Below are 16,878 nucleotides of genomic sequence, written 5' to 3'. Positions count from 1 at the left end.
CGTACACCGTTAGTTTAGGAAAATGAAATTCAAATGTTACACGCTTCATTGGGATAGAATAATAAAGGCGTAAATAAAATTAATAAAATAAGCCCGGATTTAGGTTTATTTTACATTTAGAACAAATACATAGTAACCGAAACTATCGCAGAAGGCGTGCGCGTTGTACCCGAGAAATTTTCGCTTCCGTCAAATTTCATAGAAAATTACCTTTGATTCGTATTATAGATTTGATGTTATTGGAAGATCTTGTGTCAAAGTTCATTTTTAGTTATATTGCCTATAGAGCCGAAAACAAACTACAAAACCTACACAAAATTGAACATATTAATAACAAAACAATTAGTAAATTTTGAATTTGATTTATGTTGATTTCAAACTAGAATATGATTGTTTTGAATCAATTTCACCCTTCAGCATGTTCTCTGTTTGTTTTGAATCAAAATTTCTCTCGGCTGATTTTATAATTACATGTTGAACTGATGTTATCGAAAATGTCTATGTTGACTCAATCCTGATATATCTTTAGGGCAAGGAAAAATTTTCCTAAGCAAGTTGTTTAAGGAAAACATTTTGCAAGCTTGATTGGTTCTGATCAATAACGGAGTAGCAACACACGGGCTATCTCTAATGCTATTGCCAAAGCGCTACAATTATCAACCCTATCTAAAATTCGTTCATTAAAAATTAGATTTTCAAATTGAATTTATTGTGAAATAGATTATCAAGAAATTGACCGGAATGCGCAAGTAACATTTTTTTGTTGTTTTTCAAAATATCACTTGAAACTAACTAATTCACTAAAAAAATCATTATCTAGTTTTGTAGTTTCATGCAGTAATATTTACATATTTAAGCTTCATTACTCCAAAGATAAACTCAAGATAGAGTGGTTTGCGATTTCTCATGTATCGGACCCCTCGATGAACTCGGTTCACTGTTAGCTTCAGTTCAATCATCATTTGAAGCAAAACAACAAGCGTCTGATCGCTACATGCATCGTAATTATGACAATGTTCGTTTATCTTTGAAGAATGTCATGTTTAAGTATGAACGATTGAGTAATTTTACTGCATATCCAGTGGTTCTTGAAATAAAAATAGTAAAACATACAAAGTCAACGGAAGCAACACATCATTTTGCGCAGTATGAAATATATTTTCTTCCGTTCTAGCATCGCATATCTACAAAAATTTCCAACACCAATAGATGTGAGTCTGATGAGTCGTGCTTCTTCCGGAAAGTACGTAAACATCACCTTCTTATTATTTTCTATTCTTACCAGTAAATGATCGATATGAAGGCAGTCGGAAAAGGTAGCTATAGTAGTAACATGCTATCACAGATAACAGATATACAGGCTCGAACAAAAATTTTCAAAATCCTGTGTAAATTTCAAATTTGCTATACGTTGGAAACACTACTGCCACCTACCCGACTATTCGCCGCGATCTTTCAAAACGTTCCGCTACGTTCCGGAACGATAACAAAATCCTCCTGCCTATTATATAAATATTCCAACTACAACAATTTTAACACTTATTGCACGATTTCCCTAAGTGTTAAGGACAACTATATTTCCATGTCGCATAAATCACATTAGAATTCGATCGGAATAAAATAATAATAAATTTGCCATTTTAACCAACAGCAAAACAAAAATCTAGAGTTAAGTGAATGTTGCGCCCAAAATTGTGGCTCTTGTGAAAGCGGCACCCAAATCGTTGTGGCACCTCGTGTCGATCTTGGTGACATCTGTAAGTGTTCGCCACGCTGATTGAGCAATTTTTACATACAGTTCATATGTGAGCCTGTATATCTGTTATCTGTGATGCTATTAAGATGTTTAGTTTTGAGTTGGAATGTTATTATTCCGAAGCAACCTAAGCAATCAAATATTCCACCTTCTAGCTGCCTAAAATTACACGCTTTACTTTTGAGAACTTGAAAGCACAGAAAAAGCTCCGAGTAAACTTTCTCGCTGCTGAAGAGTACTCGTGGAACTTTTAGCAGCTTAAAGGAACAGAACAAGTTCCTCGCGAGCATTCTCGCACATATGAACTGTGTGTAAAATTTGCTCAATCAGCGTGGCGAACACTTACAGATGTCACCACGATCGACACGAGGTGCCACAACGATTTGGGTGCCGCTTTCACAAGAGCCACAATTTTGGGCGCAACATTCACTTAACTCTAGATTTTTGTTTTGCGGTTGGTTAAAATGGCAAATTTATTATTATTTTATTCCTATCGAATTCTAATGTGATTTATGCGACATGGAAATTTAGTTGTCCTTAACACTTAGGGAAATCGTGCAATAAGTGTTAAAATTGTTGTAGTTGGAATATTTATATAATAGGCAGGAGGATTTTGTTATCGTTCCGGAACGTAGCGGAACGTTTTGAAAGATCGCGGCGAATAGTCGGGTAGGTGGCAGTAGTGTTTCCAACGTATAGCAAATTTGAAATTTACACAGGATTTTGAAAATTTTTGTTCGAGCCTGTATATCTGTTATCTGTGATGTTATTAACACATGAATGAACATTGTCATAGTTACAACGCGTGTAGCCTTCAGACGCTTATTGTTTTGAAGCAAATAAGAATTGAACTGAAACTGGCGGTTAACCAAATTCTACGAGGGTTCCTATTCAAACGATACATGTAAAATCGCAAGTAAACTTACCTTGAGTTTATCTTTGATACTATATGATATTGCATCTAATTGTACTGTATATGTGAGCCTGTGGAACTCAATTATACTACTAAACCGAGGAGACCGCTTTTAGATAAGTTTCAAAATTTAATTTTGAATCTTTTGATGCGTTCAATTCCTGGTGGGACAACAACTTGTTCAGTCACATTGTCACGTTTTGTTCATATGGGAATGGAGATTCAAGTATGAAAACCGGATCGGATTGATTATTTGCATTTGGATCGTTGACAAATTAAAATATTTTTAAGCTTACAATATTGAAGCTTTGGAATAATTTAAACTAGGAAAATCCATTAACAAATCATCGAGGAACAAGCGCTGCAAATTAGATCCGAAAAATCTATCGCCGATAATTTTAAATTGGCCTGATAGTTACCACACGGAACCACTCGCGATCCCATTTCAACCAGAATATTAGTTGATTTTCTGAATTCGATTGGTTAAAATTTGGTACAACTAATCGATTGTTGTTTTAACTAAACTGTCATTTTTGTTTTTCGATTAGCAGAAACGATGGTTGAAACAACTAATTTAACTGTTTGAAAAAAAAGTGCTGTCAATTAGTGAGGACACATACCTTTCAATTTCAACAATTATTTTAGTTGAAATAGCTGGTGTTGTTATTGAAACAAAATTCTGTTAGTTGAAAAATAAATCGGTTTTATTTGTTTTAGACATTGCAAATAGTTGAATCAATTCGAACAATATTGATTTTCGAAAATTTTAGTCAATTTATATGAGCTTGGGTGCATCAACCGCTGGGAATTGGAGTTTTGTGACGGCAATTCAAACGCGCCATTCAATCGCAGCGCGTTCTGTGTGTTTGAAACCCTTCGCTCCTGTTACTTTCATAAATTAAATTCATGTCAAAAAGCGTTTTATTGCTAATGCATGAACATCATCATCGGTATCAAACAGCTGGAAGTAAAACAGTCTGCTGGAAGTAAATCAATGATCGAATTTGAAGCATAAAATTTTTGCGCATACCTGAAAGAATACGAGATGGTCATTCATTAACATTTTCTAATTTGTCACCAAATCTTTTTCATCTTAAACAAGGTTAACTTTATCACAACACCTCTGTTAGATAAACACTTGTTATGGAATCATAAATTTTTCAAATCAAATGTACACAATTTCACCAAACGCTTTAACCATCGATGTTGTTTTCATTGACATTTTGAAGCGACGCGAACAGATTTCAACTAAAAAACTTGTTGATTTTGCATTGCAATTATTGTTTTGCTTTCAACTGTCTCCGGCATTTGACAGCATTCAAAACAACATATTTTTCAACTAGTTGAATATATGCAAATCAAAAACCATATTGGTTGAATCAAAAATAAATTAGTTAAATCAACTATCGCAAAAATCAAAAACTGGGATATCGCAATTTTATGATCGAAGGGTTCTCCGTGCAGAGAACCAAAATAAAATACTCAATTCAAACCAATTTTTCAATGGTATGCAATTGAAATATTCCAATAACGTTATCTCATAAGTTTAGGTTAAATGTTTCCGAATCGATTGGTTGTTGAATTATATAAATCCATCAACAAATGACTGAGTTATAAGCGTTCAAAATTATGACAGAAAAATGTTACGCGATTAGTTTTGCATGTTTTAAATTGACACCCAGCCTCGGGAAGCGAAGTGTGAGGCATTTTTAATGGAAACATCGACCAAAAATTTGCTAAATACATGGGGCATTTCAAAAGAATCGGTAACTACGCTGATTCGGTTCTTCAATAGCTAGATGATATATAAGATACTCAAGCGAACACGGTGTTGCGCAGACAACAGGAAATTTCACCAACAAACAATGCAAAAGCGACAATCCAGCAAGTGAATGCATATACAATCCAGTCATCAGTTCACTGGACAAGCTACTTGTTTCATTCACAGTCAAACATCAACTAAGCAAAGAAATATTGTGCAGCCTATATTTATAGATTTCTCTTCATACTACGCATAACGATACGGTGTTTTTATGCATGACGCAAAGCCTCCTATGCCGAACAAGAAGTTGACGTCATTTTGTACAACAGGGATTGGTGGATGAAAACATAAATCTATTCCAACCATTTTTTCAATAGTATACTATTGAAATACTGAAACGACGTCGTCATACATGTTTAAGTTGAAAGTTTCCGAATCGATTGGTTGTTAAATTATAACAATCCATCAACAAATGACCGAGTTATTAAAGTTCAAAATTATGATACAAAAAGGTTACGCGACTATTTTTGAAACTTTTAATTGACACCCGGCCCCATATAGTGAAGAGTAAGGCATTTTTAATGCCAAAAAGCCTTCTGTCTATGTGATGACCTCATCAATTAATGCAAATCTCTTACTAGAAAGCATTTTTTAATCAGAAAACAGAAAATAGTCACTAGGGTCTGAATCTGGAAAATATGGTGTATGCCCCAAGTAACCATATGCATTATATCACTGCACATTCACAACTCTATTTTGACATTGTTAATGAATAATTACACTAATCCTGCATACTTCAAAGCAATGTACAATACATTTGCATTCTAAATTTAATCATTATTCTACAACAAGTTTTCGCCGTTTCGGTATCCAATGCTATATTTTGAAGCAACCAAACCTGAGTAATAACAGAGCAATAAAATTCAATTGCTACATTTTTTTTATTCAATAATATAATTTTTAAGGCACACTACTTAAGCTCTAAGATGCCAAGGGCTACAATTGCTACATTAAATCAATGCTTTTGTGTTGATAAAATATACATTAGTACTTTAATTTAAAACTAGTATAAATTAAACTTTATTTATCAATTTTTTTTGGTAGCACAGTAATAAAATTGATTACCGACGCAAATTTGGATGTGAAGAATACCGAAACAAAATAATTCTCCAGCGTTTTGTTGAAATGAAGACACTTCAGACGATGTCGATTAACACATATGAGAAAGGAAAATTGTTGTCTCATTCAGGAGATGTTCTATATAAATATTATGATGATCCTTGTTTGTCCAGCTTTATGGCGCACTGTCCCCTTACCCCTTATTTTCTGACAAAAAAACCGTTCGTTCGTCGAAGAATATTTTTTTCGAAAACTTTTCTGATGCAGGACAACATTGTGATGGGTCTATAAGAAATTGGGATTGTTAACTGGTTTCACCGGCTTTTTCAAAGTTTTGAGGAGTTCCTTTTCGTGTGCTTATGTTGAATAATAAATTCCTTTTCTCAATATTTGATTTTTTTGTAAACCATTCAAGCACTCTTATTGCATCATTACATTAAAAAAACAGCTGGTAAAATTTAGAGTGCCTATAACCAGAGTGACGACATCTCACCCGTAATTTTGGCAACAATTCAAAACATTCCATTAGCTTTACATTGAATTGACAGGTCGTTTGCTCGTTTGGAACTGGGAGCTGTCATTCCAAACGAACAGCTGTCGCCACTCTGATTATAGTCACTCTAGTAAAATTATTTCCACCGGTAAAGTAGATATACACATTATATCTGCATTAACATTGCATAATCGCACTTTCCAGCGTTCAACATTTATATAACTCTATTGCATTTAATCAATTTATTTTCGCCAATTTTTAAAGCTGAAATAATGTTGGTTTATAATACGTCGTTGTTATTTGGGACAGTAGCACTTAGAATCTTAATTTATGGAATCTGATCATAGTAACGATCGACTTTTGACATTCGGTATCATTACGATGCCAGCTATCTTTTGTAACTTCACTCTCTAATTTTTGATAACGATGTTATGAACTTAAGAGTCGATTTCTGAATCAATAGCTCCATTTGGACGACCAGAGCGTGATGCATCATCGGTGTTGATACGACCACGTTTAGATTCGGCATATCAGTCAATAATGGTTGATTTGCCTGAAGAAGAGCCTGGATAAAGTTTATCAAGCCATTTCACAATATTTATTTATTCATTAAAAAACCGTGCTTTATCTACACGCGAGATTCTTTTTTCGCCATTGATTCGAATTTTCCAGAAGTAATGTCTCTGAAATTATAACAGATGACATTTGAAGGATGGAACGCTAGAGAGACTTTTAATTAGTGATGCCAGGTGTCTGTCAGACTGGGAAATTTTTGACCAAAGTGTTACTAACTGTATGATCGATTCTTTCAATTTCTATCGGAAAAACACTCAAAACAGTTAAAGCTTTCACATTTTATTAATTATTCGTAGTAGGTTTTATCATTTCTTCTATTATCTGTCTGTAATAAATCGTAAATGAATAGCAATGACAAGGCAATACATATTTGAAAATATACAATTCTTTGAATCTCGATCCGTCATATGTATTTAGCTTCTGCTTATGCATTTCGCATCAAGAACTCATGGCGCTGGAGAAAAGCTTTAAATTTCCAATAGGTTGTTAGAATTATTTGCTTGATCCAGAAAGCACAGAGTTTGCCAACTTCTTTTTATTATTACAGTGAACTGAGCTCAGTAACTTCTCTATTTACACTATCGTTTCTGTTGTGCTTTATCAGAGTTAGATCGCGAATGTTAAGGAAATAAAAAAGATCACCAAACGGAATAATTTTCGTTCTTATTGCTAGTATAAACTAATTAATTTATGTCTTAAATGGTGATTGTGTGCTCCAAAGTTTACTTTAAAACCATCGCATTTATATCTTGTAGCTATACTCATTAAACTGCATTCGTAGAATCTTGTTCTCTTAAATATTCTATATAACCAGCAAAGCTATTCATCTGAAATGTGCTATTCATAAATCTGAATTTTAGTTTAACATTTTCTCTTTTTTTAATACTTTTCGACTCTATGTATGATACAAAAGTAAATTCACCAAACTTTGAAAGTTTATATGACAACATGCAGACGATGTAATTAATTTGCATCGCTTATCGATTATTTTTAACAACGTAAGCAACCCTTGTAATTCACATTTTTAGTAGTAGGCGCAAGAAATTTCATATCTTGGCGCTAGTCTAATGTCGTTTTCGTTTTTAAATTGCACTACACCGGTGTAGCGAAAGCTGCACCTAAACCGTTCGTTTTTACCAATTGCACTACACCAGTGCTACACTTTTTCTGCACCGATACCACTGGTGTAGCACTCATCAAAAGTTTGGTGTAGCTCTGTGCAATGGAATCGTTAATTGTAGTCAATGGTTACTGTTTATGTTTTCGTCATTTTTGTTCGTTTATTCATGCTTCAGTGTAGCACTGCACCGGTGTAGTGCAAATTAAAAACGAAAACGCCATAAGTTAAAAATCAGAATCGACATCTCCTTTAAAAAGCTAATGATAATGCTTCAGCGGAATCTGTAAAGACGTTTCCCATTATTTCATTTCGAGAAATCGTTCTCATCTAGAGAATGTGGAATTGTTCTTATGGAACTGTTGTTAGAAATAGTTTGTAATAAATGAACATGTGAAACTGATTAGAGAAACAGCTTTTGTGACGGTGACAAATAGGAACAATAGTTGCGGCAAAACTGATGGTAAGGGGAACTTATTTCGTATTGTAAAATTTCTACTTAGTTCAGCATAACTCAGTACTATAAATATTTATATCCGTAAAACTATTAGTTTAGGATCGCGTTGCTCAATTTTTAATCATTACAACATGGATTGAGTGAAATTTGGTCGACGGGCGGTAAGAGTTTAGTTTATTTTTTCCATTCCATATCTCTACGATTCTATCAGAACGTTCAACGTAGTTCGATGAAGCAGTTACCTATCCACAATAAAATTTTCGCAGTCAAATATTCCATTTAGATTTTGAATACCAGCTTAACGATGAATTAGCGTTAAAATGTTTTAAAAAATATTGCGAAACATCTGCTATACATAATTTTTATTTTATTAAAAGTGAATGAAGTTTATCAAAAGCTGCTTCGCGGAAAGTCTCTCTATCAATGAATGAAATTGTTAAATTGTTACTTTAAAATTTGAAAACAAAACTAACAAAAGTACATCAATGAGATCATCATTTACGGTATGCGTTGTGCTATGAAGTAATTCTGAAACTTCGAATATTAATAACCACCCTGTAAGTCAGCTCTTTGTTTGGTGGACGGCTCATCGATTTGGTTTTTCGCAGGTAAAATTTTTCCTGACCATATTTTACCGGTCAATAATTATGTAGACTACCGCGAAATTTGGATCAATAAAACTTGTTTGTGTTATTTCGATTTTATTTTTTAGTAAAATACAGCAGTTGGTGGGCTTACGTTTATCCAACAAACAGTGTTGTATTGTTTGGTGTGGTTTGGTTACGGCATATGAACTGGTTGGACGTAATTTATTAGTTACATTTTGTTCAGGAGGGAATTCTAGGCGACAGAGGAAAGCGTTGTGGAGATTCCATTTACGGTATGTAAAATACGTGAGGTAGAGAAATGATCAGGTTTCTGAAATAATGGCAAAACTAAAAGTTTTAGTATAAAACTAAAATTACAACAAAAAATACCATTTTCTGCGTTTCTCTTATAGAAAGGTTATGTAGTCACTATGCGAAAACACATTCGCACCGAGGCCCGAGTATCATATACGACTCGACTCAATTCGCCGAGATCGAAAAAGGTCTGTGTGTGTCACTAGATTTTCTAAGAACTAACTGGACGGATTGTCATAAACTTAAAATCAAATAACTATAAACAGTTTTTAATTTCATCGAGACTCGACTTCCAGCTCCAAAGTTACGTGATACGTGTTAAAATATGAAAAGTATGTCACCTAATTTGATCAAAAATGGCTGAAAGCATTTTAACATACTTAGATTGAAATGATAGCTTCTATGGTCCGTTGTGTCCGGCTAATACGCAACTATCAACTCTTGTTATGTACAGTTTGTTACAAAAGATCGTGGTAGTGATTTCTTGCGATCGGTAAAGTAGTGTTGTGTGATTTTTTTCTCATACAAAGGACAGTATTGTCCTTCATGCATTGGCAAAATAAATTAGCTGACTATTGTTTTCAATTCGTTCTCAGCCTTTGTATTTAAAAAAATAAAAATCGTTCGCTTTGTGCTTCGATGCAGTTTTTTGTGATCTAAACTAGAGTCCCTGGTATAATAGGAATTGCGCAGAAACCCAGTTGTCATATGCAGTGTTGGTGATTGCCGATAATTTGACAGAAGCTGCTCGATATTTATCTATATTCTATACAACATTTTCAATCCGGTAGAAGATGCTACAAGAACTCGTGTCTCTCAATGTATGAGCCGTGAGAGAATTTTTCTTCGCTTCACTTCATACTCTGAGTATTTCAATGCAGCCTCCCTAGGAATGGTAGTTCGAAGCACCTTCTTCCCCCGGAAAGATATCCACAAAGCCACCTGGAGATCACCTGATCAACATACGGAAAATCAAATCGACCACGTTCTCATCGACGGGCGATTCTTCTCCGACGTCATCAATGTCCGCACTTACCGCAGTGCCAATATTGATTCTGACCACTACCTTGTCGCGGTTTGTTTGCGCTCAAAACTATCGACGGTGCACAACACTCGCCGAACAGGAACGCCGGGACTCAATCTCGAGCAGCTACGTAGCGTTCGTACTGCAGAGGAATACGCGCAACAACTGGAGTTAGTGCTACCAACAGAAGAGCAGCTTGGCGCGGCGACTCTTGAAGACGGCTGGAGAAACATAAGGTCCACCGTGAGTAGCACTACTGCAACCGTTCTAGGTACGAGGTTGTCGAATCGAGGAAATGACTGGTTTGACGGCGAATGTCAGCAGTTGGTCGAAGAGAAGAATGCAGCAAGGGCGAGGATGCTGCAACACCGCACTAGAGCGAACGAGGAACGATACAGACAGGCACGGAACAGACAGAACACGGTTTTCCGGAAGAAAAAGCGCCACCAGGAGGACCAAGATCGCTAAGCGATGGAACAGCTGTATCGCGCAAATGACAAACGGAAGTTCTATGAGAAGGTGAACCGCTCATATAGAGGCTACACGCCACAGGCCGAAATGTGCAGAAATACCAGTGGTAATCTTCTCACGAACGAACGTGAGGTGATCGACAGGTGGAAGCAGTACTATGACGAGCATCTGAATGGCAAAGCACAAGATACAGAGAACGGTACAGGAATCAATCTGGGTGCACGCTCAGCCGACCATAGATTTCCAGCCCCTGATCTGTCGGAGATATGTGTTGAGATCGGCAAGCTGAGGATCAACAATGCCGCAGGCAATGACCAGTTGCCAGGCGAACTGCTCAAACATGGAGGAGAGGCACTGGCAAGAGCGCTGCACTGTATGATTTCTAGGATTTGGGAGGAGGAGATTCTACCGCAGGAATGGATGAATGGAGTAGTATGTCCCGTCTACAAAAAGGGCGATAAGCTAGATTGTTGCAATTACCGCGCAATCACATTGCTGAACGCCGCCTACAAGGTACTCTCCCAAATCCTTTGCCGTCGTCTATCACCAATAGCTAAGGAATTCGTAGGGCCGTACCAAGCGGGATTTACTGGAGCCCGCGACACTATGGATCACATATTCGCGATAAGACAAGTACTCCAGAAGTGTCGTGAATACAACGTACCCACGCATCACCTATTCATTGACTTCAAAGCGGAATACGACACAATCGATCGAGAACAGCTATGGCAGATAATGCACGAATACGGTTTCCCGGATAAACTGAGGCGATTGGTCAAAGCAACGATGGATAGAGTGATGTGCTACGTCTGAGTATTTGGGACGCTCTCGAGTCCCTTCGAATCTCGGAGAGGGCTACGTCAAGGTGATGGACTTTCTTGCATCTTGTTCAATATTGCCCTGGAAGGTGTGATTCGAAGAGCGAGGATCGACACGAGTGGCTCGATCTTCCGAAAGTCCGTACAACTTTTTGGCTTCGCTGACGATATTGATATTGTGACACGTAACCTTGAGAAGATGACGGAAACCTACATCGGACTGAAAGCTGAAGCTAGGCGTATCGGACTGACCATAAATACGTCGAAAATAAAATACATGAGAGGAAGAGGCTCTAGAGAAGAAACACTACGCCTCCCACCACGTATATTAATAGACGGTGACGATATAGAGGTGGTTGATGAGTTCGTGTATTTGGGCTCACTGGTGACCGCCGATAATGACACCAGCAGAGAAATTCATAGACGTATTTTGGCAGGAAATCGTGCGTACTTTGGACTCAGAAAAACCCTCCGATCGAGAAAAGTACGCCACCGCACGAAATTGACCATCTACAAAACGCTCATTAGACCGGTTGTTCTCTATGGCCACGAGACCTGGACTATGTTGGCAGAGGACCAACGCGCCCTCAATGTTTTCGAAAGAAAGGAACTGAGGACCATCTATGGCGGAGTGCAGATGGAAGACGGAACGTGGAGACGGCGTATGAATCACGAATTGCAACAGCTGCTAGAAGAACCACCTATCGTACGGACAGCTGAAATCGGACGTCTACGATGGGCTGGGCATGTAATAAGGATGTCGGACGACAACCCAGTGAAAATGGTTCTTGAATCTAATCCAACTGGTACAAGGAGAAGAGGAGCGCAGCGAACAAGGCGGATTGATCAAGTGGAGGGTGATCTCAGAAGCATCCGTGCCTTGAGTGGCTGGCGACGAGCAGCCATGGACCGAGTTATGTGGAGACGTATGCTTGATACAGCAAAGGACACCCTAGGCATATAGCTGTTAGGTAAGGTAAGTATTTCACGACCTGTAAAAAAATTACAGTCTGATAATGATCGGTGCTGTGTGGAATTTACGAAGAGAGAATCGCAAGTTGACAATTATCGCAGAAAATCGAATCGATGATTCGACTTGATGATTCTCATATTAGATTGCAATATTTCTAAACCCTCGTGTGGAGCATTCACATACGTTTTCATAGACACAACTTATACAAAGGTTATATCATATGCACATAGTTGGAATAAGCGGCAATAATAAAATGATTCTATCGCAATTATCAACTGCATGTATAGAGTCGGATCGCGAAAAGAAAATAAGCGACCGTTTGTTGCTTCAGAGAGAATCCCCACAGCAGCGTGCTAACCTTTGATTCTCAGACAGATCATCGATAGAAATTCACTCTCGCACTGGTGTCTATTCTATGTTAAATGAACCATGCCGGTTTTTTGTTGCTGAGATGATATCCGTCTCTCTTGGATGGCACTGATTGAATCGTTTGAAGAGCGTTCTTTGATACGATAAAAGCCATCTTTGGTCATATGTTCGAGCCCCGCCCTGGATGGATTCATAGTGTCAATAGGATCGTAGTACTAGCCATGCAATGATTCTGTACGCTATCGCTGCGGCTGCGAAGCCTGTTGAAAGAGAAAGGCCAAATTCCACAAAAGGAATATAATGCCAAGACTTTGCTTTGCTTTGGCGGAGAAGCAGCCAAAAGAAACCAAACGAACCTTCAAACGTTGAACCAAATAAGCAAAGTAAACAAACATTGTTTGTTGCTGAGAAATTCAAGGGGAGTATTGTTATCAAAGCTAAAAAACTACCCAAGGAATTTAATAATTGAAACGTCAAGGAAATGATTTTGTTTCATGAAGGTCAGATTCATTTGAATTTATTGTTTTGATATTCAAGTAACATGGACTAAAGTACGCGTATATTAAACCAAAAACGCGACTAAAATTATTTCAATAGTGGTAAGCTTCAACTAGGATTGATTTTTAATACTGACCATCACTTTGACATACACGATTGACATTTTATCCGAAGGATAATACCAATTGTAACATATCGCCATCTCTTCTGTGACAAAAACACCTGCACTACAAGTGAACAGAATGTAATCTTCACTGTAAATGGATTTTTAAAATTCATCGCCAACATCTCGTAGTTATTTTCTGTACCGCTCAAATTCGGAACGCTCAATATATAAATCACGGTCACAATTGAAGTGCAGCTAACAATTTGTTTTTAATTCGCCAGAATAAAGTCTACAAAATTTCTCCCATATATTTATATTTTAGGAAAATCGAAAAGACACGATCAGTGATAAATGTTCCATCAAAACGTTTCTTTTTTTTGTAAAATTTAGCACCACACTTCATTTTAATTGTTATTATTTTTATTCTTATAGAAAATCTTACCGAATGCTGACACAAAAACAAGTTTTCATATTTGAAATAAAAAGGTCATCTGAAGTTCATCAAGTTAGTCTGGTTGCCGAAGCAAATTGCAAAAAGATCCTACAGTGGCCGGGTCTCCAGTTTGACGGATTTTCTCTTCGCGCGTCTATGATTATAACAGGGTCTCTAATCTAAGCATCTCAAAACAACCCAGGCTGTTGCGAAATACACGTGAAAGTCGAAACAGTTTGTAAGTAAGTTGGTGAATAGTTGAACCGTCGATGACTTCACAAGTCGCAGTTTTGTCGGTGTAATTTCGGAAAATGCATTGGCCCTTATTACCGTTCTCACTTCCACTTTTACATTCACTTCACTTACATGTCACTTCACTTGATTTTACCTATTACCGGTATCACGCATAGTGAAGTGATCACTGTGGTAGAAAAAAACTAATTTTTTTTAACAAAATGTTGGTGGCGTGATGTTCATAATGACATCAAGTTCATTCAAGTAACTACTTTTGTCTCTGAAGCGACTTCCGTAATAAGGACCTACATTCACTTCACTTGATTTCCACCGTGAAGTGATACCCATAATAAGGGTCGCAGTCACTTCACTCCGTTTTCACCGTGTAGTGCCACCTATAATAAGGGCCATTGTGATCTGTTTTCTTCAAATCTGACATTAACTTTGTGCGAAAATGTAAATTGTTAATTGTTGAAGCATTTCCTATCATCAGGCTTGTCTGGAACACTTCCACCAATAAATTGCTTCAAAGAGTCATAAACATCTTGGGGAGCTCACGTTTAGATACGTTTCTAAGAAAAAGTATTTGTAAAGTTGCACGTACTGACGGACTACCTAAACTCCATGGAAACGAACCTCATTTAGAAGAAATGTCTCTTGTCGACTGCTAAAAATTTGTACAAGCAGAAAAGTGACAATTGTCCGAAACATTCATACAAAATTGCGAAAATCTTAGCTTTTTTTTCTATTCAGGACCTTTTAACTGGGGTTATTCGGGTCATTAAGCGTAATTTGAAAATCGTGCCAACATGCGATCTAAAAAATATTTGTTAGAGAGAAGAATAAAGCAATCTTTTCAAGTAATTTTCGATCCCCCCATAAAGAAATTTCATAATTGTCGGGCTTAATGAACGAGCACTACTGACAGTTTATTCGAAATCCGAGTGTCAGTTAGTTGTTGTATTTAAGAAATTAAATTAAATGAAAAACCGAAGGACACCATTTGGAGAATGATCACATTAAACATTTAAAAAGGTTCACTGGTATTGTCAACCAAAATTAAAAGCCATGAAATCGGACCAATCATACAGATAATATCTTATTTTCCTGACCTACAATTTCATAAACCTCACGTATGTCGAATTCAACAGATGATCTCTTGATGGTTCAAAGGAATACATGATAAATGCGTTCGTAAATTTCATAGAATTATTTATAAACAATAAGCTCAACTGTAAATACTCAATTTGGCCCTGAACCTAACTCTTCTTAAAACTACTGATTTTGAAAATGCTAATGTGATATTAGTTGAGAGATATTTAAATCTATAGCAAATAATACTCGCTTTCCAGAAATTTGGTAAACTCCACTATTCTTATCTATAGTTCATGAAATCTGAAACGCATTAAGCAGATGTTTTAACGTTGCGCCAAAATTTCTCATACATGTTGAATTTCAACTGGGATAGAAAAAACTTCCCATTGACGCTTATATCAACTATATAAACATTTGTAATGATGCTAATTGCTACTGGTCTGCTGACGTTTTTGTGCTTGTTTTTGTTTAAACTTCTTTTGAGTATTGTAATACAACTTTCTCGCAAAACGAGCCCGCGTGTGATTAAAATTAGATTTGTTAATTTAGCATCTGAATGTTTCTTTTGGTTTGCGAGTTATTGCTATTGTGATGCTGGACACCGAGGAAAATCTCTGCAGATTAAAGTTTTGAGTTTCTGTCCCTCTTCTCATGAATATAACAAAAGCTTTCTCTTACTTAGTAAATTTAAACTTAACGTTGTCCAATCCATGCACCTGGTGCTTTAGACTGCGGCTATCGGACCAGGAGGCGTTGAGATACTGGTCGTCATCGTCTTGCTCAAGTTTCTGTGAAAGAAAAAAACATATTTAAACGGGTGGACTTAAACAAGGTGTTCAAATAATTAACAAATATTTTTAGCAATTTAATGCACCTTTTTTAAATAATAACCAATTGTTGGTCACATTTACTTTTCTTCTGCATTTATTTGTGCAGACAGCTTTCAACCAATTAAAGATTACTTAGTGAATAATGTTTATTTCTGATACCATAGTATTTTCTAGAACAATTTGAATTACCAGTTGTTGCTCGGTAATTTTTCGTGAGGGCAAGACAGTAAAAATTCTAGAAATTGTCCTGCCCATTGAAATACTTTGAATGTAGTGGAACACAACATAGACGGCAACCCGATTGAATAATACTCCGTACATGTTCAGATTGCATACAGCCTTGCACCTTACCTTGGGTCGACAGTCATCTTAATTTACATAAAAACGCACATTGATTGTATGATTTTTTCGTCAATTCAGATCAATGTTACCTCCCTTTGTTACGAATACTTATTCCCCTTCCCTCTTGTGAATAGTTTTGGGACCCTCATTTAATTGCTAGAAAATTGCCGCACTCATATTTTTTTCGTAAAATCTGATCAATTTTTCCTTACACTTTCCATGTTTGGGTTACTTGCTACATTCCCTCTCCCTTAAAATAACCTTATAATCTCCTTTGATGTGAAAGTAGTATCTGTATTAGTCAAGAAGTATCGTTTCTCGTCGAAAAAACTTTACACTGAACTCTTCTTTTCTTCCCTACAGTTCTTCTTCACGATTGCCCTTATGACCACCTCTGATGCTTTCTTCACTGGATCTGTACTTGTCAGAAAGTATCGATTCACACCTTTGATACATGTACCAAACTTGGTGGCGATTCGTTTAGTTGTTTCGTAGTTATGCTTAAACTTACATACACTCGTGTTCATAGGCATATAAAGATTGATTTTTCTTTAGTTCTTTGATTTTTCCGGCAAAATGGAATAATTTCT

At 36.6% G+C, this 16,878-nt stretch overlaps 1 protein-coding gene across 2 annotated transcripts in view; it reads right to left on the bottom strand.

Moving 5' to 3' along the window:
- Window positions 1–6,882: 6,882 nt before the first annotated feature.
- LOC131432259 (cilia- and flagella-associated protein 298-like) overlaps window positions 6,883–16,878 on the bottom strand; it is a 57,965-nt gene continuing 47,969 nt past the window's right edge. For both annotated transcript variants that reach the window (XM_058598407.1, XM_058598405.1), the window contains one exon: window positions 6,883–15,904. In XM_058598407.1, the coding sequence (XP_058454390.1) occupies window positions 15,791–15,904 (114 nt within the window). In that variant the 3' untranslated portion in view covers window positions 6,883–15,790. The remainder of the gene's footprint in view (window positions 15,905–16,878) is intronic.

Source organism: Malaya genurostris, chromosome 2 (assembly GCF_030247185.1).
Source record: "Malaya genurostris strain Urasoe2022 chromosome 2, Malgen_1.1, whole genome shotgun sequence".
In the NCBI taxonomy this organism is placed as follows: domain Eukaryota; kingdom Metazoa; phylum Arthropoda; class Insecta; order Diptera; family Culicidae; genus Malaya; species Malaya genurostris.
The sequence above is the reverse complement of the archived record's forward strand: the minus strand, read 5'-3'. Positions and strand labels throughout refer to the sequence as shown.